This window comes from Mchenga conophoros, linkage group LG19, assembly GCF_057382185.1.
Source record: "Mchenga conophoros isolate Kocher_MC1m ecotype Shallow Benthic linkage group LG19, M_conophoros_male_GT1.1, whole genome shotgun sequence".
Classification (NCBI taxonomy): Eukaryota; Metazoa; Chordata; class Actinopteri; order Cichliformes; family Cichlidae; genus Mchenga; species Mchenga conophoros.
The window spans coordinates 13,002,829-13,029,214 of record NC_140544.1 but is presented as its reverse complement, the minus strand read 5'-3'; the positions used below and the strand labels follow the sequence as shown (position 1 = coordinate 13,029,214).

Sequence of the window (26,386 nt, the reverse complement as noted above, 5' to 3'; positions counted from 1 at the left end):
CTCACTCACCCACTGTTTGCTTTTCCTGGTTTGGAGCTGCTGCTTCTTCTTCTTCTGTTTCCTGCAATTACTCAGTTTGAAGTTTTCAGACAGAAACACCAGCCGCTCCAAAACCAGCCCCCAAAAACGCCTCATTGGAAAATCACTGAGCAGAAGCACACACACCAGCGTGTGTACACGTGTGTGTGTGTGTGTGTGTGCGTGCATGTGTGTGTTTGAGAGCGAGAGTGAGATATATAATTGATGGTGTCAGACAGAGAAGGTAGTGTGTCTGTAGGTGAGAGTCTTTCAAATGTACGTGGAGCAGGGAATACAAATGTGAGAGAGGGTGTCAGTGAGGGAGGAGGGAAGGGAGTCGGCTTTCAGTAAATATAAGGAGAGGGGGTGAGGAAGATGAGCCATAAGAAAGGAAAGGCCAGACTCTGTTCGTGTCTGTTGTTGGGAGTAGACCGTGAGCTGATATTGTTATATGTTCATCATACATCTGGCATGACGGGGGCGGTTCTATTTTTTTGTCGGTGACTGAGTCAAAGGTTTGACTGTAAAACTCGGACGCTTGTCACCATTCAGTTTTAGGTAAAAGTTTAGTTCTTCATGATAAAAGTAAACCAACTTCCAGCTGCTGTGAAAGGCTGCAGTTGGTTTAAATACAACTCGACCTGACGGAAACAAAACAGAGCTTTATTTTAAAGAACATCTGTTAACCACAGTCATATAAAGATGATGTTAAAACAAAAGTAACAAAAAAACAAATCAAGTAGCTAGATGCAGAGGACAGGAAGCACAGGAACATAGATGATGGAGCCAAGAAGGAACACAGACAACAAAGACCATCCCTGATTCTTGTCCCTCTCATCGTGGATGCAGGTGGAGGAGGGGAGCAAAGTACGAGCGGGGAGGACTCGAGACATCGAGACGATGGTATTTGGTACAGCTGCATCACAGATAGTTTTGTTTTAGATGAATTAAAACTACAGCTGAATTTTATAACCTCAGGTGTTGCACTATGAATGACATGTTTTCTATTTAGGACAATGTGATCAAACCTTTTGTTTTTTAAATCATGCACACAGAAGCAGAGCAAATCAGAAGATGAGGAAAGGATGAGGTCACTATGTGACTTTGTTCCACGTTATAAATTTCTCATTTATGAGCTTTTAATTTGACTTAATTGCTGTAATTGCAGTAATTCTTATGTCTAATGAGTAAATTATTGCATATTAGGGAAGCATAAAGTCTATCACTCACTGTACTTTTCAGCTAACTGGTTATAAAAGAACAAAAAGCTCAACGCTGTGAGTTAACCCTCTCTCGTAACACTCTGCTATTAGCCCTTCCAAGCAAATAGCTAATAGCTCTTCCAAGTTTTGTCAATTGTGATTCACGTGTCAAAAAAAACTATCACGTGGCAACAGCCCAGTGCATTTAGGGATGTAGACATGGTCAAGATGACCTGCTGATGGTCAAACAGAGCATCAGAATGGGGAAGAAAGGTGATTTAAGTGACTTTAAGTGTGTCACGTTTAGGGGTGACAGACAGGCTGATCTGAGGATTTCAGAAACTGCTGATCTGCCTGGATTTTCCTGCACAACCCTCTCTAGGGTGAGAATGGTCTGAAAAAGAGAAACTATCAGTGAGCGGCAGTTCTCTGGTTGAAAATGCCTTGTTAATGCCAGAGTCGGGAGAAAAAGACCAGAATACTTCAGGCTGAGAAGAAGAGAACAGTAACTGAAATAACTTAGTATAGCCAAGGTATGCATGAGAGTATATCTGAATGCAGAAGAGCACACAGGGTGCAGTTCCTCTCAGCCAAGAACTGGAAACTGGGGCTACAAATTTTACCATAAAGACTGCCTGGTTGTTTCAGTCTTGATTTCTGCTCCAACAATTGGATAATTTTCAAAATTTGTCATAAATGACTTGAAAGCATGGCTCTATACTGCTTTGTATCAGCTGTTCAGATTGGTGGTGTGGTAATGGCATGATATTTTTGACAGACTTTGGTCCCCTTGGTACCAACTGAGCGTCATTTAGACTCCACTGCTTACCAGAGTACTGTTGCTGGCCATGTTACCGTAATCCCTTTATGGCCACAGTTATCCTGGTACTAGGTTATCTAGGAAAACACGCCATTTCACAAAGCTCAAATTATCTTGAACACGTGTAAATCATAGATCATGGATGTGTGGCTAATTCATCTGCAGCAGCTGTGTGATCCTATCACCTTGTTGAATCCATGCCATGAAGAATTAAGGCGGCTCTAAGGCAAAAAGGAGGTAAACGTTGGTTATAGCAAGGTGTAACTAATAAAGCGGGCAGTCAGTTTAATGTTTGTTGAACAATTACTGCAAAGTGAAATTTTTAAAAAACCTCAACTTAAGAGAAACACCTAAATATAACAATGAAACCACACCACCACCTAATAAACTACAAATCTGCAGAAATATGAGCGTATCTGTATTATTTGAGCTGTGGTGTGGATTGAAGCTGTCCAGCAGCAGCAGTGGTAAAGCTGGAGGGCAGAGATTAGAGAGGCTGCACTGATATGCTGCAGCATGACTGCACTGACACACACACACACACACACACACACACACACACACAGATAGGACACAGAAGGTACACTGGCAGAAGAGCTTCACCCCTCGCTCTCTGTTCCTGTCACACAAGGTCACATGTTGGGTGCATGTGCTCAAACACACACAGATACCCTCTGTCTCTGCGGCAGCTATTGGCAGAAAATCAGTACACAGTTCAGTAGAAAAGAGACGTTACATTAACATGCACTGTGACTAAATCTACTGTTCCTCCTGTTCTTGCACACGCGTAATCAGAAATCTTCAACACAGATTATTTATCATGTGACTCTGACTGATATTTATGCCCCACAATCCTTTGCAGCTGCTGCCTGAAGACACTTGAGCCAGACAGTGATGAGTGAGAAGGACTTTTCTTGATTAAAGAGTTATATTCAGAGATACTCGAATTAAAGTGAAGAGCATCATTAAGACGTTTCATCAGTCACACGTGTCATTAATAGATAAGTGGAAAGATTAACTTTTAATCACATAGCAGGCAGTGTTTTTCTTATAAATGATAGCAGTCTGCAACTGCCACGTGTATTATCAGGGCCTTCAGACCAACGAACATCTACTATGAGTTTGGATTTAATACACAAAATGTTTGTCCAAGTTCCTAAAGAGGACAGTGATGTACAACCACCTACAACATACAATACAGGCACAGAACAGAGACAACCAGGCTCTCTCACACCCACTTTTCCAACCATTCGTCCATTACAGCTCTACAGGAAGTACGCTGACTGCAGTGTGCATGTTTGCACGTCACACTAAGGCATATGAGAAACCACTGAGGCATGTTTATCAGCTGTCACCAGCTGTCCACTAGAAGGACAAGTGCTTACAATAAGTTCTTAAACAGCTACAATCATTCAGTGAGCTAATACCGTGTAAACTAACTTGTGTCTGTTTGCAAGTACTGCATGACTGAGTGTGTAAATATCAGAATATTTTAGTATGTTTGTTTAAATAATTTTATGAACGTACGTACATCCAGCCACAGGTTCACCTTTATTTCAGCCTCTAGATGATCTAATGTACCAATGTGTTTCTTTAAAACAAACAAGAAAGTTACAAACTTCATTATTTCTTTGTTTAAAATAATGAGGAAAAAGTAAAATTCATCATACTAGGATAATAATAACCCAAAAAAGGGAATTCCATCCTCCGTTACCTTTCAGTTAACCAAAGTCAGGTTGGGGTTGCAGCAATGCTTTTCAGTTCCTCCTCGGGGAATCCCAAGGCTTTCTCAGGACAGATGAGATATATAATCTTTTCAGCAGGTTCTGGGTCTACCCAGGGGTATCCTCCCAGACGTGTATGCACAGATAGTACGCACCCAGGAGGCATGTACATGCTACCTCAGCTCCTTTCAATATGGAGCAGTGGCTCTAATCCCACCAGATGTTCTTGACCCAGTGTCTAAGGCTGCTCTCAGAGGAAACTGCTAAGAGTGGACTGCTAAGAAGAAATCGTCACCTTCCAGCTCAGCTCTCTCTTCACCACAGCAGGCCAGTTAAATGCCTGCATTTCCACACTAATCCATCGCTCCACCTCATGCTCCCCTCCCCATTAATCGTGAATAGGATTCCGAGTTACTTGAAATCCAGCCTCTCTTCCCTATAAAATCTCTAAAGGATCAAACTCACTTTGGGGATATTTAATCAAACTTGGAATCCACCACTTGAGACAATAAAACAGACCTCACACTGCAGCTGATTTACCTTTGGGGCCATCAGTCTATGACCAAGCGACTGGTGGTGAGGGAGCATGACTTCTTTGCATGCCAACAACCAAGAAATAGCCTGGTCCACAGTCCATGTAATCCTCCTCATCATCTTTTTCAAAGAAGCTGAAAGTTCATATTTCATTTGAATCTAGGCCTCGATGGTTCAGAATGCCTACGACATATAAAGTTTCTACAAAGACGGCCTTGTATTTACAGACTGTGAGTCTGTCTTTCACCGCATTAGTTGTATAACCAAGCATAATGGCCGTGTCAGGAAGTGTGTCATTTTCCTGTGAATTATGTAACCAATGTGACTGGATGATGTTTGGGCTGCTGTTGCATTGCTGTTTTGAATGATGATAGACTGTGTTGGGGATGTGGGACTGTAGTGTTCCTATATCTGCTCTACCAGTCGTTCATGGAGAGAAGTTCTCCGGGGAGTGAAATGGTTTGCAGGTGGTTCCTTTCTTCAAAGTTTTGCACCATTTTCCACTTTTTTTTCTGCATGTCCTGCGACTGCTTCTGCTCTTACACTGTTGCCTCCACCTTAGATCTTTCTGGTCTAGGAGCTTAAATTAAATCAGGAAGAAGATCTGAGAGCAGCTGGTTGCAGCAGCCCACACAACTTAAATTAAATTTCTGTGATATTTCAAACGACAGTGCGTTTACTTGTTAATCATGAATCATGAAAGGATAAATCAGCCAACGTGGGTGGGGAGAAAATTTGGAAAGTGTTGCACACTGAATAGAAAATAGCTCGGCCCCTCCAGAGAGGCAGCTTCAAGGAACACCTGCTGTTAAACTGGAGGGATTTAAAGCTTTAACTAGGAGATATGGAGCAGTGCTCACTGAGGGCAGACTGATGACATATTTTAAGCTAACTCAAAAATACAATTAAGCAAACCGTTAAAAATGCTCCAAAAGGTACCCAGAGCACAAAACAGACGTAGAGATCTAGTTCAGTGGCTTCCATTAGCAACGTGAAATCTAACAGACAGCAATTAGCTACAGCTGCCTGTGTCAGGACACCACGCCCTTAAATCCAATATCCAGGTGAATGAAACCATGTAAACAGATGATGTAAAGATGGAAGTAGCTTCCACGTCTGTATTCTCTTTAAAGGCCAACAGGGGGCGACTCTTCTGCTTAAAAAAGTGATTTCTGTTTGGATACATAGTGACTTTGATAACAAAGTCACAATTTGAAAAGCTGAGAACACTGCACACTCAAATCTCTCAACTCTTAGAACCACAACATCAATACACAGTGAAGTGATGGTGTGATGTCTGTCTATCATACAGTTTATGGTGTCCTTCAGCCACCTGTAGACTTTTTAGACAGGTAGGAAACTATCTGCAGAGGCTATAACCTCTGCAGATAAAACACTTTTGTTGTAAAGTTGGAGATTTTAACCACAGACCAGATAAAAGAAGCTCCATGGAGCATCGTGGTGGGTTTCCTTTGTTCTTTTTAGCCAGAAGTTACCTGATATGGACGAATGGCTGGAGTGTTAATTTATCGACTAACGCAAGCATTCATAAACTGTCTGGGTAACTTAGGTAGAGGATTAATACAATGCTAGGATTTCACTCACTAAAACTGAAGCACACAGATAATTCAATTCAAAAATGATTTTAAAGACACTAACACCATAAATATAGTGAGAAAGTCCAGTTTTAGGATTCAAAGTAGTGAAGATGAAAACAAGAAATTGCTAATCGGCTCCAGCTGCCTGTCAATGAATGTGGCCACGCCTCTAAGGCAATTATCTAGGTGAAGGAGTGATATTAAGAAGGTGCCTTTATGGATAGGATTAACCTGTCTGTAAAGGCCAAAACCATTTGTGGTACCACCTGTAAATGTGCTTGATATGGGTTAAATATGTAAATTCGGGTGGGGGACTCACTCTGGAGCCAGCCTCAAGTGGCCACTACAGGAACTGCATGTTTTGGCATTTTAACTCAGACTGTTCTTTAGCTCTGGAGGTTGCTGCTTGGTTTCATTGCATCCAAAAATGTTTCCTCTGGTTATTAAAGGTGTGTTGCGCTTAAATGAATAAAGCTTCTGAATAAAAAAAAAGCAAGGAGCATAAACAACAAATAACAAAACAAAAAATTAAAAAACAAAAAACAATCCCAGAGTCACACCAGCCTCCCTACTGCCAGATCTTGGCCTCTGTGTGTGTGTGTGTGTGTGTGTGTGTGTGTGTGTGTGTGTGGGGGGGGGGGGGGGGGGGGGGGGAGTAGGCCACAGTGACAGCTGAAGGTGATTTGTGTTTCAGCCACCCTACTCTCACTATCCACACCCCCTCACCCACACACCCACAGAACAGTCAGTACCGTCTCTATAGGGACTGTGTGCATTGAGTAAAACATGAGCTACCAGCTCAATGAGAAGCAAAACAATTCTCACACTTGGGGGGCAATACACTGCTGCTGTATTAATAAATCATTTATTTTCATGGACTTTCTTTAGTCTTTCTTTTTCTACAAAGTCTATGCATAACAACTTTTCACAAAATACCACAGTTATTTGACTAAAATAAATAAATACTCCAAAGCAAAAAGCCACTTGATCCATTTACAAATATTTTCACCAAGCTTAAAATGTTGTTTTTTCCAATCCAGACGTGATGTATTACAGACATTAGCGACGGACAATGCTAAATTTGCTACTGGTAAAAATACACGAATAAAGATAAAATAATATTTAGAGCCTAGAGCATTTCAGGTGTGTCTCTGACACTTAACTTAGATCCAGCAGCACTTAGAGTTAAATTCTAACATAAACGTCCTAAACCAATAGAAATGACTCTGCTCCGTGACGTTTACATGTAACTTCTGTCACCAACATGGCACGCCTACAACATGGCACGCCCCCTCTGTATTTACCATTACATTTTAAGTAAAGACATGTTTTTAAGGGGAAGCTATTGAGCTTTTTCTTATACTCTGTCCTTTCAATTTCATATTATAAGGTAAACAAAAGCGCCAATGGTTACTATGTCAATATATGAGTCTGAATCATGCAAAGCTACTCTAGTAGCAGCATTTGAGCAAAAATATGGCGCTGTAAATGAGTCTTTTAAGGTAAGAGTATAGGTTTTCTGTGCTAAAGCTTTGAATAAAAATTCTGAGGAAGATGCAAAATTTTTCATAAAATAAAGTAAATGAGAGATTGTACGGCGTTTGTAATATTTCTGTAGCTTCGCTATTCGTGGAAAAAGAAGATACTGACGGCAGTGCTGCCGGCTCTGTACCCAGGAAAATATGTGCCGGCTGCTCAACATTTCAGAAGAAGTTGCCAGATGATATCATGCTCTGTTTTGAATTTGTTGTGTCAGTCTTGTGAGCTGCCCCTGTTTGGAGACACGAGGGCAAAAGAGCTTTAATTGTCAAAACAATACAGTGAACAGTGGCTGGTTTCCAGAACAAGCTAGGAGATGGTGTACTTTGGATCAAAGGTTAGAGAAAGCGCCTGAACCGAGGTGGAGGACTGGAAATTCAGGGTGAGGTCAAAAGTCAAAGTAGCAGGCTTCTATGCCTCTCTTTCTCTGCCTCGCTCTATAGAGTAAACACTTCTGTATATCTTCAGAGTATTGTCTGGAGCTGACAGCAGCCACAAAGAGGTGTAGTGTTTTCTGCCATGTGTCATGTGGGAGAGAGAGAGATAAAGAGAAACGGGAATAGAGGGAGGAAGGACGGAAGGGAAACAGGAATACTAATGTCCACCGATTTCAGGGTTGGTAATTTGAGACTTTTTCTCTAAAAGATGCAGATCAACACAAGCACGAACGCAAACATATATATACATTAACTCTACTGTGTGAATGGAAACATAACATTGGTCGGGACCTTCAGCAAAGTAGATGAAGCAGATGATGCTTTTTATAGACAGTGAATGGAGGTGGCTACTGTCACATCACCCATTAAGTTTGTGAAGTCTCATTTTCAAGCCTCAAGATGGCTGTTTTCGCCATCACTATCTTGGTGTTTTGAAAGCTGATACCAAAAGCAAAGGGTGGATCTCATTGGCTAACGGCTTGTGCCACTGTCGTGATGTTTGAAGTGCAAATATAAATGCAAATGCAAGAAGTGCAACGCTATCAGTGGACCAGAAAAGAGCAGGATGATGAGAAGACTCTAATATTATGCCCCTCGTTAGCACACGCCCTCTGTAAAGCACCTACCCGTTCCAAAATGCACTTTTTTATTTTTTCAGGGATTATATGTTCTAGAACAAAATGTGAAAATGTGTCAAGCTGGTGCTAAACACAGACCCCGCTTCAGGCACCTAACCAAAAACCAGCACAAATGGACCTGGCAGTACAAAAACACTTCAGGCACTCTGCGCTCGACTGCAGATATTTCCTGTGTGTACATACAGAGAACCTCCAGCGTCTGCTGCATAACCCACATTATGATAAGGCTGTTCATAAAGGGTTAATGAGATGTAGTTAATGCTTTATAAATGGTTAAAAGACTTTTGCTTAGACACCAATAGGAAGACACTGATAGGAGGTAATTTGGGACAACTGTGGAAAATCTCAGCACAAAACCAGTGAACCACAGTTTATTTTGTCGTCATGTCCATTTTTCCTCCAAGTCACAGAAACTTGATTCTGTTCATCTGGTTGGAAAGTTTTTAGTGTCAAAAACGTCTTCAATGACTTCCTCAACATCATCTGATGTTGCAACAGTACAGTTGCACCACGATCTCAGTTTCATATTTGTTAATCCTGTCGTGACCATTAATAAATGGCCGTGAGTTCCATTCACAGAGTTGGGAAATGGCTGCAATCACAGCACTGTAAGATGGTGAAAGATGTGCCCTTAGACCCCCTCAGAGATGGGAAGAAAATCTAAAATTACATGAAGTATTGCACTGAGTCACTTTGCAGTCATCTGGCTCAAACAGACTAAATGAAGTCTGGTGTAAAAATGTTTCCCACAATTCCAAACGAATGTTTAAATATTAGGAAAAAAACATGGTGAAAAATATCAGGATACAGTCACATAATCAGCTGTCTTGTTGGTTCTGGCTGATGATTGGCTGTTGTGTGACGTGCACTCACTAAAGTTGAAGGAATGTGAGAAGTGCTGAGCAGTTTAGTTATTTCTTTGTTTCCTTGTCTCTGAATGAAAATTCACCGCTAACATTCCTGGAGATGACATGGGAAGTGCTCAAAGCGTTTCCTAAACTGTGCGTTGGTTTCCAAGTTCGTGCCGCTCTTGAAAATTAAACAGTTAAGTGGAAAACAAGGGTAAAAATTGGACTGTCACAGCACTTTACATGCTGAGCTTCTCATGTATTAGAAAACTACAGTTTTATTGAGTCCAACTATTGAGCCACTTTGTTGCATTGAAATAAAACTTTTTACATAGCTTTATATATTTATTATATATTATATATATTTATTTATATATTTTTATTATTTTTTATTTTTTATTTTTTTAGCCTTTAACCCACTGAATCTGATTTCTTTTTTTCTATTAGGTATCAATACCTTAATGACCTATTACTGCCTTATTTCAACTATTTTGTTAGAAGTAGTACCGGTATTTAATATTTTGGCAGCTGTGTTACAGGAAATTCCAAACTTTTAGAATAAATAAATTCAATCCCAGCCTATCTTATCTTATCCTTATCCTGCCTATCAGTAGTTGCACTTGCACAAGCAAGTGAAAGCTCAGCATGCATTTATATTGAGGTTTGGCACATTTAAATTAATGCACACAGTACGTTTAAAAAATGTTTAATTAATAAATGAACTGAAACAAACTATACCCTCATCCAGACATAGATTGCAGGAGTGAAATGAGCTTATTTCTAAGGGTCTGACGTGTGTTTGAAGCTGTAGGCTCCAGGCTGCTGCCTCAGCTCGACTCTTCAGTTCAGAAGTTGCATATCCATAAACTCCTGGAACCTTTCATGAATGAAAACTCACCGGTAACATTCCTGCTGCTCGCTGCGATGCTGCACCCGTCCCGCTGGAAAAACAACTTTCTCCTCCTTATTTTCCTCTTCTCTCCCCTCTGCGCGTGCTTTTTCTGCCTTTTACCTTTGCTTCGGGACAGTTTTCCATAAATCCGAGCCCTTTTCCTTTTTTCGTCTCTCCCTGCCAGACATCCAGATGCTTGGGAAACCTAAAACTCCAGCTCCTCTCTACTCCTCAGTCCCTCCCTCTTCCTTCCTTCCTTCCTCCCTCTCTCTCTCTCTCTCTCTCTCTCTCTCCAGGGGGAAATGCAGCTGGATGTTTTTATAAACTTGAATCACCCTTAAAATCTCACTAATTGCATCCTTTGATCAGCTGTGGGCGGTCGTCCGGTTTGGTTTGCGGGGTGAACTGGGTCGCCGTCCTGATCATCCCTCCCATCTGACCCCTGCTCTCCTCCTCCTCTTCCTCCTCTTCTAGTAGTCCTGTAGTAAAAATCGGTGGCTGAACAATCGTTAAAGTAAAGCTTCATATCATTTTGCGTTAATTCATCTGATTTCTGAGTGCGAGCGCCCTCTGTCGGCCTCATGAGCAACAAAAAAAGTTTCACACTACAGAGTGCCTTCTGCCTTGTTCCTGCAAACTCGCCTAACTATGCAGAATATGTGGAGGTATATTCACGGTGACTCGGACTTTTCAGTGCCTGTATTTCCACTGAACGTACAGTGCTGAATGAAGCACTGTGGTACTTAAAAGTACTCACATTAAACCGTAAAATACTGTTATAGCTGGTTTAGCTGAGCTTTAACTTGAACTGAAGTAAAAATACTTCTCAAAGCCAGTGTCATCATTATAAGAAACGCTTGTTTGGGAAGGTATTGTAAAGTATTTTCTAACTTTAATTTTAGTGATCACCAGAACATTAAAACTGCATGTAAAGAACCACCAGTCAAATTTAATTTTTTGTTTTAAGCTTAGGTATTCTAGGTTTCTGCCATAAAATAAGCCTTTAAAAGGTTTATCTCTTTCTTACAATGTCTCTGCTTTATTAGTCAAAACAAAATTATTTACTTCTTCATGTTTACGCTATAAAATGTGTGATGGGCTCAACACTTCAAAGTTGAGTCTGAGATGGAACTATACGAGTAAATTTGCAGATATATGTACTATGGCATATAGCGTAGTTTTCTAGCTGAGAGCAGAAATATGGCAGAAACCTGGATTTAAAATGAACCAATCAGGATTCAGTTGACATGTAGACCCAGAAACCATGCCTGTCTGACAGAAAGTGATGTAGGCTTCAGATCTTTTGGCCTTTTATTTAATTTCTTCTCTCTGATTTCATCTTAATCTGATTTTCAACCATTAAAAGAACTTCTGGCTCCATTTCTTTTTCTGCTCTTGCGGCTGATGAATCGCTTGTGTTTTCTTTCATCTTCACAGTAGGTGTGCATCAAGATATGCCTGCCACCTGAAGAGTGTTCTAGCTTGGTTGCTCTGAAAAGGGTTATTTATTGATTTTTCAGTCATGGAAAGGATCCTGCGATCATCCACTAGAGCCATCTTCTGTGCACATGTAGCCACTTTTAGTCAAACCGCTGACTTGGTGGCTCTTGTTGCTGCAGCCCAACGATGGCTGGTTTCACATTTCTCCTTTGATCACACTTTGGTGTCGGTTCAACATCAAAATACCAGATGCCCCGCTTGGAAGAGAAGCCAGACTGTTTAATTAATTAATGTAAGAAATAACATGTCCATTATACACCTCGGGAGTCAGTTTTCCTGGTCCTTTGAAAGAGAGTACATGGATACAGAATAAAGAGTCTCAATTGCTAAGTCTGAAAGCTGAGATTCTTTAAGCTCATTCTGCAGACCTAACCAAAAAAAAATAAAAATATTTAGGTAAACAGTTTTACAGCATCAATTAAAATATTGAATAAACTTTACAGTTTTGCAAAATTGTAATTTTTTATAACAGCAGAATTGTTGGGCAAGATATTTTTTTTCAATCCAAGATCCGTCTTAAATTTCCCATCCCCTTTCAAAATTAAACGGGAAGAAGGAAAAACGACGACATAGGACGCCGTGGACTCGCACACAGAGTTTATATAGCTTACACTGAGCTTAGAGATGCTCAGCTGCCATAAATTCAGCAGATTATCACAGAGCTGTCCTCTGCTGCCAAGGACGATTTGTCTGCCCGTGTATGTATTTATGTCCTCAATGAGCCATGATGCTCATTTTAAAGTCATAAACGACTAAATTACTGCCCTAAGTTCATTGAAATGCTTCCTCTGACACGCTGTAGGCCTTTATCAACTAAAACCTGTTATTACTGTGATGTGGTCAATCACTTGTAAACAGAAATTACCTTCATGTTCAAAGCTTTAAATGCATTTGAAGGTTTACAAAGTGCAGCTTGTGGTTTTTCTTTTAAATCTCAGTGAAAATTACTTAATTATTTTTATTTATTTATGTTTTTTAAATCCTGTCTGGCAGCTTTTGCAATCAGAATTATGATCTGAGCCAAACATATTTTGCTTTTCCAAGATTAGCTCTATAAATTCTCTATAGGCTCCTCTTGTACCACATATGTGGTACACAGTATGACAATGTCTAAGCTAGGACAGGCAGAGTGTGTGCGTGTGTGTGAGAGACAGAAAGAGACAGAGTGTGAGTGTGTATTTGTTATGAAACATACTTGGGAATGAAGGTGGGAAGCTGTAATAGCGTCCCCCAGGAGCCAGAGGCAGGAAGAGATGGGTCTGGGAGAACTGGGCCATCCGCAGCCCCCAAGAGTACTAAAGACGCAAGGCCACACGTCTCTGCGCGCTCATCCCATCAGGAGGAGGGAGGTCCCAGATGGGGCGCCCACACCAAGGAGTGGTAGTCCCAGAGGAGACAGGCAGTCAACCCTGGTAAAGGCCGCCCACCCCGGTGCGAGCAGAGGGTCCCAGCGCTCCAGGCACACGAGAACCACCACAGCTCCAGTGTTCAAATTGTAGGATCCATGCTTTCATGTTGTTTAAGACAAACAACATGAAAGCATGGATCCCTCCCACGTCCCACTTTATGAGCACACTTGAGAGTGTTCATACCAACTGAGTACAGAGCCATTAGAGTACAGTTCTTAAGACTGTACTCTAATGGCTCCCACTGTCACCAAATCTCAGTCCCACAGAGCATATTTGGAGCATGAAGAATTGAGGCAGTCCTGAAGGTCAAAGTCCCAGTAGTCACTAGTAAACTGTACCTAATAAATCGGCCCTCACGGTTGGTGGATTATTATCAATCAGCTGCAGCTCGTCAGTTCAAGGTCAGTTCCTGTGCATGTTTTTCTTTTTGTAGGTCAGTCAATAAAACCAATCAACCTTCAGCCATCCACAGGGTCCACGTGATGCTGCGATTCCACTCAGACAAGCACCACCACAGCCGAAGGCCGGCTCGCTTTGTGCAATGGCGAGTTCACAGAAATCAGGCATGGGTAACAGTCCAACCGCTGAGCTGATGCGGAAGATGGCCAGAGCTTTGTGAGGATAAATTATTAATACGTCTGAAATTTTTAAACCCGTACAATGCAGGGATTTTCTGCATATCATTTTGATCAAGGGTTTATTTAATTAAACTTAAATATATTTGTGCCAAAAACAAACAAAAAAAATACGTGTGGCTGAAATGATCAGGACCACAGCATCCCCCCGGATAATTTGGTCTGATTACAGTTTCCTTTATGTGGCTATCACTCTAAATATTTGTCAAATTTATCAATTGATACCAAAGACAATTTAAAAAATGTATTTTCTTAAGTCACAATAACACTGGGACTGCCAAAATTGCCTCATTTTGCATCAAAACATACAAAAACCAACAGTTAAGATTACTAAACACTTTAATTTTCCAAGACTAAGATTTTTTTTCCCCCATCCATCAGACAAACATCTCACAAAGAAACAATAAATAACAGATACAAACAGATACAGGGTACAGGAAGGAACAAATAAAATAAAATCTATAAGAAAATAATGGCACAAAGACCAGATACATCTTACAAACACTGACCGAAGAGCTAAGTGGAGCCAGAGATGGATGAGAACTATGGCCAGTAATGTTGCAGTGGCAGCCACTGTGGCTCCACAGTGCCGTTACATGGTTGTTGCAACAGGAACACATAAAGTATTTGGGAGATTATCCTGTTGATCAGAGAGATGAGAAGAACTTTGGCTCTAAAATCATCTGATTGTGTTGCTAACTTATCCCCTAACGTCTAATAGTGAACATTAATGCGTCTGAATGGACCCGAGAGTGGATCTCAGATTTTCATCGAGCAGATTATCCACGCTTTAGTGTTAGCGGGTAGATTAATACCCCATACTGTTTACTGGCCCACAAACGTGTATGATGCAGTGGAAGAAATGTGAATATTTGGACGATTTTAATTATGTTCTTAATGCTTGTCAGTTACTAGGATAATCTACCAAAGCCTTTACATGTTCCTTTGTTAACAACTGTTCTTCCACATGTTAGTCCACTTCCATGGAGGTCAGCGCCAAATATTTATAGCCAACACAAGTTTATTCTACAGAAGCTTATGACTGATTTGGGACATAAAAGGAAAGTAGATAATCTAACATTTGCATCACACTGAGAACACATGTCATCATATGTTTTCATCTTAAATATTGTGTGTTTTCAAACTGAATTCTTCTGGCATTCTGGTTGCAGGACATTGATTTGATCAGTGAGCACAGACTCATAAATAAATCACTCTCAGTCACTGTGTGGATTGATGTGCAATAAACCAACAAGCCTCTATTTATTCAGCATTTAGCTTAGAGCAAATATCAAGCTGCAGACTATAGAACACTGTCAAACACACTGCCAGCTGCATTATTCATCACATCTTATTGGGGTTTTTTATTTTTACATTACAGACAAACAAGCTTTTAAATCTCTGTTTAAGTATTTGTGGGTTTTTGCTACATGTTCAGGGGAGGTTTGAAACCAAAGAAACGGAAATAAAAACTTTAAAACCTCCACTTTCTTTTTGCAAAGAGTCCTACTGTACACAGCAGCTTTGCCCGTTGGCATCTTTGGAGCGCAGACACAGTTTAGGCTTGTAGTTCTCCAGGTAATGCAGCTGCTTGGCATTTAAAGCTCCACGGCGCTTCCTGGCAAAATGGAGGAGACATTAGGCTCAGTTTCCGAAATACAATGCAAGAAAAGGAGGAGCAGCAGAATCAAAGCTTACTGTCTTATTAGGTGCACCGCATCCTCGTATTCCATCCCACATTCAATTAGAGCCAGAGCCACCAACACGGGCGCTCTGAGGACAAACAAGAGGAAGCCTTAGTTAAACTTTAACCCCTGTATGTGACTGGTGGTAGACTATAACAGGTGACTCAGTTGCATTTGTTGGGGGTGATATTTTCCTAGTTTAATCATTTGCCTCCAAGAGAATTCAACTCAGTAACTTTTAAGAGCCTACACTTGTAGCCTTCGCAGCTAAGACAACTACTGACGGACAATTTGGAGCTTTGAGTCACCAAGGGCAGCCTGCAGCTAAAAAACACTGCCATATATTTAGGCTCCAACTTACACACAAGTACAAGCCAGCCAGTTGTAAAGGTTTCCAGAGCTCTGATTTATTTGACACCTGTATGACTTACTTGGCAGGTTTTTTGTGGGAAATAACTGAAACTACCACAGCGAGAGCAAAATGAATGCTTTTGTCAGCTGTCACTTTATTGCAGTCATCCTTAAAGTGTGTTAAACTGACTGTTTATATTATGCTCATTACCAAAATAGGAACTACTATCTTGAAGTGTGAGCACAGTGGCTGCTGTCTGTTTAAGGCTTAGAAGTAGGAAAGATCAAGCAGACACACACTAACCAAACAAAACCCGAAGAGTAAACGCAGCTGAAAACACGCACAACACATTGTGCTGTATATAAAATTATTGTGTACTAAACATCAGAATAAATCACGTGTCAGCTTCATACTGACCGTCCCAATCCAGCTACACAGTGCACAGCCACACAGGAGCCAGGCTCGTCTCGAAACTTTGTCTGCAGAAGGCTCAGCCAATCATCGACCACCTGGTCTGGGGGGGCGGATCCATCATCAAATGGCCAATCCTGAAAAAGAGTAAAGCATTAACTTGAGCTCAGTTTTACTGCAGACCAGTCAGCGTTCATAGGTTTTTAAAATACCTCTAAATTATTTTAGTGACCATCCTTAATGCACGAGACGTTTCTATAATTATAGTTCTATAGTGTATGTGAGGATAATGTGCTGTGTCTGAAAACCAAGCTGCTTTAGCTACTAAAATGACCAAGTGGGGTTTTTTGTATTGGATTCATTTACACACAAATGATTTTTCTCTTTAAAAAATAATTTGTGTTTAAATATTCTATTTAAATTGTTTATCATTATTTATTACAGATATTCCAAAATGTTATGCTATTAGTTATGTTTTTTAAAAACATTCTGAAACTGTGTTCAGCACAAGACTTTAAGTATTTGGGTAACTGAACTGCAAACATTGTACAAATATACCTGAAATCATCAGGTATGTCTTGGGTCTTGTAAGCGAGATATAACACATTGATTTTCTTGTGCTTTAAAGACCCAACTAAGAATGAGCTTTGCAAACCAGCTAAAGCTGTAAACGCTGTGATGTAAGACTAAAGTAAACTAACATAAACAGGGTCTGAAAAGTGAAGCCAAGGTAGAAGAGCCTAACACTTTCATTCTTTGTTGTATGGCCAGAAGGGGCCAGTAGATGCTGGAGAATTAAAAAAAAAAAAAAAAAAAAAGAGACTGAACTCACTGACACCTCAATAAAAACCTTCCTGATGAGTTTATGCCCTCGGTCACACATTTTACATCATACTGAACAGAACATTATACCAACTTAGGAAACTGTAATATTTTTTAAAGCTGTTGAGCACGGCTACATCCATCTTTGCACAATCTGCAGTTTGTACGTCTGCTCTGGCTGCTTAGGTGTCAAAGAACAGGTTCTTTAGGATATCTTTCAGTACTGGTCTAGCCACATTTCACCAGAAAACATCAGGATGCAGTGATGAGAAGTGGGACATTATAATAAAATCAAAGTCTATAATATTAAAAAATATATATATAAACCCACACCTTTCCATAACTCTCTTCACACCAGTACATGTAAAAAACCATTAAAAGCTGTAGAAAAATAGACTGAAAAACTCGTAATCTGCTGGGATAGACTCCAACTCAACTATGACCTGAACCAGATAAGAGGGAGAACAGATTCATGGATTCACGGAAAATATCACAGCAGGACAGTGAAATGCATAACTCATTCACCTGAAGGTTAATTTTCTTCTTTCAGCTCATTAATCCTTTAACTACCCTGCAGATCATGTTCTTACTCCTCCCTTTGTGGTTGACGTTCACTCTATTGTTTGATTTAGGTTCTGTGTGTTTTTAGACTTTGGTACTGGAAGCTGGCGTAATCCATTAATGACAGTAGCTGCATTAAACTCAACGTGTGACTCTCTCTTCACAAACTGCTCTTGTGATTATTTACAGCCGCCTAAGTACTGTTTGCTACGCATCACCTACCAGAACCTGGATGCCTTCTTGTTCCACCGGTGTCTTGTCATACGTGGCAGCGCACACTCGCACTAAGGTATTTACTCCGAATGCTTTCAGATCCTACACATCAAATCACACATTTTAACACAACACCCTGCTTCTGTGTCTTCCAAAGGAGAAAATGTGCAGAGATCTTAAACACGTGTTACCTCTATAAACCGTCCGAGTTGTGCATTGGTGGGATTGTGCGTGATGAGGAATCTCAGACAGTCATAGGAGATCTCCACTGGAGCCGGCCGGTTCATTTTTATACCCAGAGAAGCTTATTAATAAAGAATAAAAGTCTGGAAAGTACTGTGCTTCAAAGAGTGGAGTAACAGAGTCTGAGGAAAAACCCTTCTGAGTGTTAAAAACAAAATGCAAACAAACAAACAAACAAAATCTTCCCACTTAAAGAAAAACAATTGTGTTTTTTAGTGAATGTTACTAAATCAATCTCACGAAAATACAAAATTTTGGTCGAGAAATAGAAAAGTAAATTGCCTTGGCAATAAAGTAAAAGTAAAATTGGCTTGGCAAGAGTTAAACTCTTTTTCTTTCAACTCTATTAGCCCATTCAGAGAAGACTTGTACAAATCACAGCAGAAGAAGAAGAGGAGGAGGAGAGGAAAAGCTGGAAAGAAGAAGAGCAGAGAGGAAACTCCCAGGCTGAAACCAATGCTTGCCCCTCTCTCCGAGACAGCTCACAGACTGCAGGGTGGCTCTTCTTCATAAGGGTTGAACGGGATGGCAGTAGGGACCTATGAGGACAGGAAGGGTCGGCCATTTTAGGTCACTTTAAAACAAAAAAGCTTTGCTGTGACTTTTTATTTACTGGTAAACTTTAAATGTAATTCTCATCTAAATAAGATGTTTTTATATATATATATATATACATATATACACACACACACACATATATACACACACACACACATATATATACACACACACATATATATACATATATATATATATATATATATATATATATATATATATATATATATATATATATATATATATATATATTCATCACAGTAAAGCAGAATATATATATATATATATATATTCTGTACAGTATATTCTGCTTTACTGTGATGAAATGGTTTTTAAAGTCTCTATAAATTCAAGTTTTTATGTGTCTACTAGTGAATTTTCTGTGATATCAGGACTTTTGAGACAAACAGAGATGGTAAATGGCCTGTATTTGTATAGCGCTTTGCTAGTCCCTAAGGACCCCAGTCATCCACTAGAGGTGGGAATCACCATACATCCCACGATACGATATTATTGCAATTTCTTAAAATATTTTGCGATATTCAGATTCTGTACATAAAGGCAAACTTTATCAATATTCATTTTATCTAATATCAAAGTCTCACACTCAGTCTTTCTCTCATTTCAGTTTTATTGTTGACAAACTGAACGGTTTGTATTACAGTCTAGTCCAACTTAACTGAATGCAACCATCTGGTACAATTATAGCTATTCTGAACTATGCAATTTATGATAACTATGCAGCCCATTCAGCAACTGAAGAATTTGAAAGTAAATTAAAACAAAATATAATTTTACATTAAATAAAAAGTTTTAAACTTAATTAAAATAAAACATGTCTTAAATTAAAATAAGTAAACTGTCATGTTTATTGCTGCCAAAAAACAAGTTAAACACATTTGGACAGTCAAGCAATGTCAGGATTCTTGCTCAGAAAAAGGATCAACATGCTCTGAAGTCAGAGTTCCAGTCTACAAAAACTTTTTTTGTAACAAAATATCGATTTCTGTTGTCCCTGTATCGATACATTATTAGCAAACAAAATATCACGATACTACACAGTATCGATTTTTTCCCCCACCCCTATCATCCACCCATTCACTCACACATTCACACACTGGTGATGGCAAGCTACATTGTAGCCACAGCCACCCTGGGGCGCAGTGACAGACTGCCGGACACTGGCGCCACCGGGCCCTCTGACCACCACCAGTAGGCAACGGGTGAAGTGTCTTGCCCAAGGACACAACGACCGAGACTGTCCAAGCCGGGGCTCGAACCGGCAACCTTCCGATTACAAGGCAAATTCCCAACTCTTGAGCCACGATCGCCCCATTTGGAAACAAACAGAGATGGTAATCTCTGCAGTGCAATCCCAGCCATGTTACTGCAAATACTGAACTGCCAGCTGATGGAACGCGTCCGTATCGCTCATTGAAGGAATTTGCGACTGTTATCTGAATCAACGCACTGATTGGATTCCTACATCAGCTGATGGGACTGTGGCTGTGGTAAACGGATGTGGATAGTTAGCTTGACTGTCCTGTTCACATTTTACTGGACATGCAGCTGAACACTCAAAGTCGTTTCAGCTCCACTGCCACACAGACGGATACAGAAAATCTTTACCACCTCATCATTTATAGTTAAGCTCCTTATTGTAACATAAACAGGTTATTCATTGTATCCTGTTTAACTGAGCCCCTTTTTGAGTGACATTTTTTTACCTTTCTGAACTGTTTTACTGTGTGATAATTATGTATTTTATTGACATTGAACCAAGTTATTTTTCATGCTCTGGCTGCATAACAGCTTTTTTTTAAAAAATTGGGACATCGAGTTCAGGAAGGGATTGCGTATGAATTCATGCTGTGCATGCAGCTGATTCCCTTTCACCTTCAGGAGAAACTTACTGGTTTTAAAAAATAAGCATTCCTTAAATCATGGTTAGTAGTCATTTTTATAAAGAATTTGCATGACGATCTTCACCACAGTGAACTCTAAGACTGAAGTGAAGACTTTAAGCTTTAATATGGTACGATTAACAAAAGTACAAAAATGGAGCCATGGGTGCCAGGCAGTAGAAGTAAAGCTTTTGATGCTGTAGAGATAACACATCAAGGACTAGACTTTATCCTCAAAGTTTCAAATGAAGGCACTGCCTGCCTTTATCACTCACCTGTGTGCGTGAATGGCAGTGAGTGTGCCTAGCTGACGTCTCCTTTTCACTTGTCCACAATAAGCAGCAGGTGCTGGGCTTGGCAAAACTCCCCTCCAAGCCTCGCCAACGCCATACATGTGCAGCCTGAGAGCGAGACATGAAGAAGAGATGAAGTCATGAGACCAGAGTGCACAACATTTTCACCCTTTGTCCTCCTGTAACCATTTAATGGTTTATAAAAGTGAACACAAAAAACACGTGGCTCATAAAAGAATAAAGTGATACATAGACTCATCCCTACTAAAACCCAGCAAAGATACGAGACAGAGGAGCAACTGAAAAAAAACAAAGAGAGAACACACAACCATGCAAACACTAGAGTGAAATCTGCGATCTCGGTCTTGAGTGTTTTTACAGTTTGGCATTTCCTTAGTGCATCAAGATATTCTTGCTGTGTTTTACAAGTTTTACAAGCAGATGGATAAACCCCGAGCCCACCGAGTTCACGTAGCATCTCCTATTCAGCTTGGTTATGTTTTTTGCAAACTCTATTCCAGTATATCTGAGAATTTAACTACCAAATATAGTAAAATATATCAATTCATTTGTGTGAAAACCTTAGAGAATTTAGTTGTGCTCCTGTAGAGAAAAGTCTAGAACTAAGGCACTTTTGGGAGTTTTCCTTCAACCTCATAAAAGTACAGAAAAAAAATGTAGCTTCCTTTTCTATTTAGAAGGCTGGGAAAGAAAATACAGGATATTTATCCTTCATATGATCAAGTAGACTGATAGGTGAACTGCCACTGTGAATACTGAAGGATTATAGACAGAGCTGTAGTCTTAACATAGTCATAACAATCTTAATGACATAAATAAAGCTTATTGACTACCTAATAAAGCTAATAAAGCTACCTGTGCATGATAGCTGATATCTGGATAATAGTTTGGGATGACAAATAATGATATATGAAATACTCAGTGGTGTAGCTGTCTTGGTCTGACCTTCCTACCTGACCCAAAATCTCATGGTACATCTGTGTTACTCTTACAGAGAACAAATGATTCAGCCTGTAAAACCGCAAACCTAAAACACAGACGTGTATCTAATATTAGCCTAACCAAGTTGTTTATTCTGTTTACCTCTGTCAGAGATCATTCTGACGTTCATGTCAGAGATACCAGCACACGAACAGAGACAAACAGGTTACCAGCTGGATGCGCTAATCTCCCGTCCTTACCTTCTCCAAGCTGCCCACATAATGTTTCTAGCCGGCCCTAAACTTATCCCAGATGTAATTTATCTGGAAATATGGTTACCCGAGTCCAACACGAACTGCGGCGTGGTGATATACTCACCGTGATGAGAGCTGAGGAGATGGTTCATTGAGCGGACACAGGAAAATGTGACGGCTCCGGGATGTAGACACACCATTGATGATGATGCTGCTGCTGTTTTTCTGGGTCCTGGCTGACTAACGGCCCGTTAGCTTAGTGCTAACCTGCAGCGAATAAGAAGAAAACACGTCGATATTTATCGATGACTTCAGCTGCTGCGTTTTAGCTTATATGTTGATATTCCAATAACCAAACGCAATATGACTTTTAAAAAAAAAAACGAAAAATAAACCGGGAAGCATGACACTTAACTAGGCTAATCACTTAAATACCTGTGCGAGAGCATCCATGTTTAAAATTAATCTACACGGCAGTTACAGTTAAATTACCGAGAAGCCAGCTGGCTTTTTTGTTTTTTTAAGGCACACATAGAGCGATTATGACACACGCAGATTAAGAGAAAATGTCAGCATATTATTTACAAACTGTCTTACTGGACTAAACAACAGCACCTTCTGTCATTAAATGCTCCGCAAGACAGGTCAGTTAGAAACCAGGTCAACAAGCAGAATAAAAAGCAGGCTAAAACGCTCACCGGCTTTCAATAACAGCGAGTACAGTGACCTTGCTAGCAAACGAAACATTAGCCGGACAATAGCGACGGCTATAGCGTAGATTTGAAACGCCCAGCGTGAACAAAAGCACTTACAAAACGAAGCAGTTTCACAAAATATCCAGAAGCTTCTAATAATGGACGAGAGCCTGCGAGGGAGACATGTTGCAAAAAAACGTCAAGTTAGCAACGTAGGACATGATGACTACCGGTCACCGTCTTTCCAAAATAAAACTGCTGAAGACCCATGTTCCGGTTTAAAAAAATGAAAAGAAAGACCATTATTCGCAAACTCAATGACACTATGTTGTTTTATATGAGTTTTGCTTAATTTAATGATAATCACTTACTCAAAACTGAACAGCACCTGTTGTGTTTGAAGAAATGTTCTCATTTCCAATTTGACCACCTTGTGAATTAGGAAAAAATGTGTTGTATCTGATGTATCTTGAAATTTAGAAATAGTCAGTAAGTCAACAATTTGAAAGAACTCAAAATTTCAACTTCCCTCTCTCTGCAATTTTTTTTATTAATTCATTTAATTGTTAGAAACAAGTTTCCATTTTCTCGTCCTCCTTTACCTTTGGATATTTATCCATAAGAAACACAAACTCAATTACATTACAGACCATTAATTACAGACCATTATAATGGCTAACTGGTTTGATTTTATTTGACGACTTGCTCTTTTTGCATATTTAATTTAAGTTTCCTCCTGTGCAGAGCAACACAGTACAAATATATAGGAGTTAGCTCATGGCTTAGATGAACAAATTGTAGCTTTAATATCCCACATAACCAAATGTAGATTGTTTAATATTTATTTCTTCAGTATGTTTTCCTATGCTTATCATCTACAAAGGGATGATCATGTATTACAGACTAAATCTACCCACTGATACAAAAAAGTAACCTGAGCCTGAACAGCTGAGGTATGTCAACTTTTAAAAGCCAAAGGATAAGTGAATGTTTTTTGTTTTGGTGTTTTGTTTTTTTGGTGTATTTTGTCACATAGGCCATCAACAGTCACCTCGAGTCGCTTTATATTGTAGGGGAAAGACTAGGGATGTAGCTAGCAATTATTTTAGTGAACGATGAATCGATAGATTATTCCATCAATTCACTGAGTAATCCAACAAGAAATATTTTTGTCTTATTAATGAGCAATCATAAACATTCAAAGGAGAAAAAACACAGGTCTTTCAAAATGAACTGCTCGTTGTTTTCCATTTTAGAAATTGCAATGTTTTCACGTTTAACTACATATAACATCTGTCAAAAAAACACAAAAAACAACTAAACCCCTTTGATTGTATGTACATGTCATAATAAATTAGATTTTTTTTTAAAGAAAACATTTTCTTAAATTGTAAAATGTATAAATAATCTCAAGCACAGTCAAAAGTCACAAATAAAATAAGATATATATGCAAACTAAACTAAGGCATAGAAATGCACCTTTACTCTGTCTTCTTGGAAGGCTTTCTGACTTTAATAGGAAGCAAGTGCTGCTGAAAACAGATGCTATGTTAGTGTAGATATTAATAATAATTCAGTGTCCAACCTAACAACCATCAGGTCAGTGGACCAGAGTTTAATAGCCCATTTATATTTTTATTGGCTTGTGGAAAAAATCTTATTTCTATATTTTTAAATATTAATGGATTTTAATTAACACAATATTTGATATTATTTCACTTACAGTGTTAAAAATCTTACAAAAGCCTTGAAATTAATAAGGTCTAGGACACCCAATGCCCCCCTTTATACTCACCCCTGTTTGCTGCATATAAAACAGGACGGCTATTGTCAGCATTCAGCACGCTGTATGAATAACATTTCATCTGCATATTTTAATACAACTTCTGGACTCTTACTGCAGATTTTGACTGTGTAAAACAAACGGAGCAGCGGTGGATGGAGCAGCTACAGCGTTTGCTTTTGGTCGTGTCAGTTTGTTGATCAGGTGCTTTGACAAAGGACTCCACTAGCCTTTTCCCAGTAAAGGTTTTAATGGTGATCACAGGAACAGCTGCTGTTTTTTTCACTCTGCCTGAGCTCACTGTCTCAGTAACAGCTCCGCCTCTTTGCTCTTCGCGGTGTGTAAACAGACTCCAGCTCCACGTTAAACTGTGCCAGCGTCATCATTTCTACTGCTGTGTTGTTATCAGTGTGTGTGGGCTCAATATGGTCAGACTTATTATTCACTGATAATAAATACGTGTCTATTGCAGGTCTGTTTTTAGTGGGTGTGCGTGGGAATGTGGGGGAAGATGCTACAATAATACAGAGAGAATTTCAACAATCAGATGACCACTCTGAGCAAGTACTTCACCATCGTCATCATCATCATCATATGTCCCTTTCTATAGATTTTGACTCCTTAGGGTATGTCTATGGTCTCCAATAGATGCTGAAAAGTTGTCATAAATCACCATTCTCCATATCTGCGGGGCATCTAGCCCTAACAGTCAGATGACTTAACAGTGGGATTATAAAACTGAAACAGATGATTTTTGTCCTTAGGACTATTGTTGGATAACAGACTCACATTTGCCAAGAAAACTGAAGGTAAAAAGTGGATTTTTGTTCAGAAGCAAATCCTGCTTTTCTTCTGTTAGTGATACTGTATGCATGCATGCTTCTCCCTCCATCCATCCATACTTTTCCATTCACATTCCACTGTGTTTCCTCACAACTGACACCTTTCTACCTCAACATTGTGTCTTATACAAAACAATACATAACAAATTTTAACTTAGTTCAGGTAAATTGGTACTTTATATTGTAAGGCTAAAAACCAGATCACAGAGCAATCAAACGTCCCCATTTGGCGATGCTGGGAAGGAAGACCTTTCTAAGAAGAAATGACCTTCAGTAGAACCATGCTCAGGGAGGTGCAGCCATCTGCGTCAACTGACTGGGTGGTCAGGAGAAAGAAAGAAGGAAAGAGTTAATGGCAGGTAGGCTATGAACACAACGAGGACAAAACTCAACCGACAGAGTGATGGCATGCAGTAGTAGCATATAAGTACATCAGGAAAAGAGAGGAAGAGAAAGGCTCAGTGCATCATTGGAAGCCGATCCTGCAGCCCCAGTCCCCAACCCCCAGGGTTGGTTCAGACTCACCTGATCAGCCCTAATTATAAGCTTAGAAAGTCTGAAGGCTCTGCCTTTTAGATATAAGCCAGTAGTCTCAGACCAAAATGCTCTATTAAGATAATTTTGTACTATGTGGTCTTTGACAAATGATAGGGCTTGAGTGTTTAAGACTGTGTATGTATGGACTTAAATTCACGTCTGGATTTAACTGGAATACAGTTCATTACATGAGTGTTACCATGATCTTACTGTGAATTCTTCCTACATGATCCAGAGTTGAGCAGCCAAACTTGCCAAACAGGTAAATTTTGCAGGTCTCAGGTCTCTGGGGGTTCTTATCTGTATTATGAAATCATTGTTGCATAACAATCACTGACAATAGGCTAAAATTACCCAGCCTTAGCATGTCTGCACCTGTAACACCTTACAAAAGCGTCCATCCATTCAGCTGACATGGGGCAAAAGGCAGGGTACACCGTGGACAGATCACCAATCTGACACTGGGCTAACACATAGAAACAAACAAGCATTCACAT

The 26,386-nt window shown here is 39.8% G+C and overlaps 2 protein-coding genes across 6 annotated transcripts in view; both read right to left on the bottom strand.

The window, feature by feature from the left end:
- The window catches only part of LOC146551866 (apoptosis-stimulating of p53 protein 1-like), a 61,173-nt gene extending 50,461 nt beyond the window's left edge, over positions 1-10,712 (bottom strand). For 2 of the 3 annotated variants that reach the window (XM_085257909.1, XM_085257910.1), the window contains exon 1: positions 10-282. In XM_085257909.1, coding sequence (XP_085114035.1) covers positions 10-207 — 198 coding nt within the window. In that variant the 5' untranslated portion in view covers positions 208-282. Of the gene's footprint in view, positions 1-9; positions 283-10,256 lie in introns of those variants that run through there. The other variant, XM_085257911.1, reaches the window with a different exon arrangement.
- Positions 10,713-15,021: 4,309 nt separating this feature from the next.
- LOC146551865 (protein tyrosine phosphatase type IVA 2-like) lies at positions 15,022-22,973 on the bottom strand. 3 transcript variants are annotated; one of them, XM_085257287.1, is made up of 8 exons: positions 22,845-22,973; positions 22,157-22,299; positions 20,819-20,944; positions 18,030-18,620; positions 17,848-17,940; positions 16,249-16,379; positions 15,493-15,567; positions 15,022-15,412 (listed from the first exon to the last, which is right to left on the bottom strand). In XM_085257287.1, the coding sequence occupies exons 4-8, from the start codon at positions 18,123-18,125 to the stop codon at positions 15,301-15,303; spliced, it is 507 nt and encodes a 168-aa protein (XP_085113413.1). In that variant the 5' UTR covers positions 18,126-18,620; positions 20,819-20,944; positions 22,157-22,299; positions 22,845-22,973; the 3' UTR covers positions 15,022-15,300. The 3 variants fall into 3 exon arrangements, with proteins under 3 accessions (XP_085113413.1, XP_085113414.1, XP_085113415.1); XM_085257288.1 differs by having other exon boundaries at positions 22,731-22,865; XM_085257289.1 differs by lacking the exon at positions 22,845-22,973 and adding an exon at positions 22,648-22,753.
- Positions 22,974-26,386: the final 3,413 nt, after the last annotated feature.

Excerpts from the sequence above, each read along its gene's own strand:
- LOC146551865 (XM_085257287.1), bottom strand. The coding sequence starts at position 18,125 with ATGAACCGGCCGGCTCCAGTGGAGATCTCCTATGACTGTCTGAGATTC. Across the intron at positions 17,941-18,029 it reads AACTCGGACGGTTTATAGAG|GATCTGAAAGCATTCGGAGT; the intron begins GTAACACGTGTT and ends TTTGATGTGTAG. Across the intron at positions 15,413-15,492 it reads GCGGTGCACCTAATAAGACA|GAAGCGCCGTGGAGCTTTAA; the intron begins GTAAGCTTTGAT and ends CCATTTTGCCAG.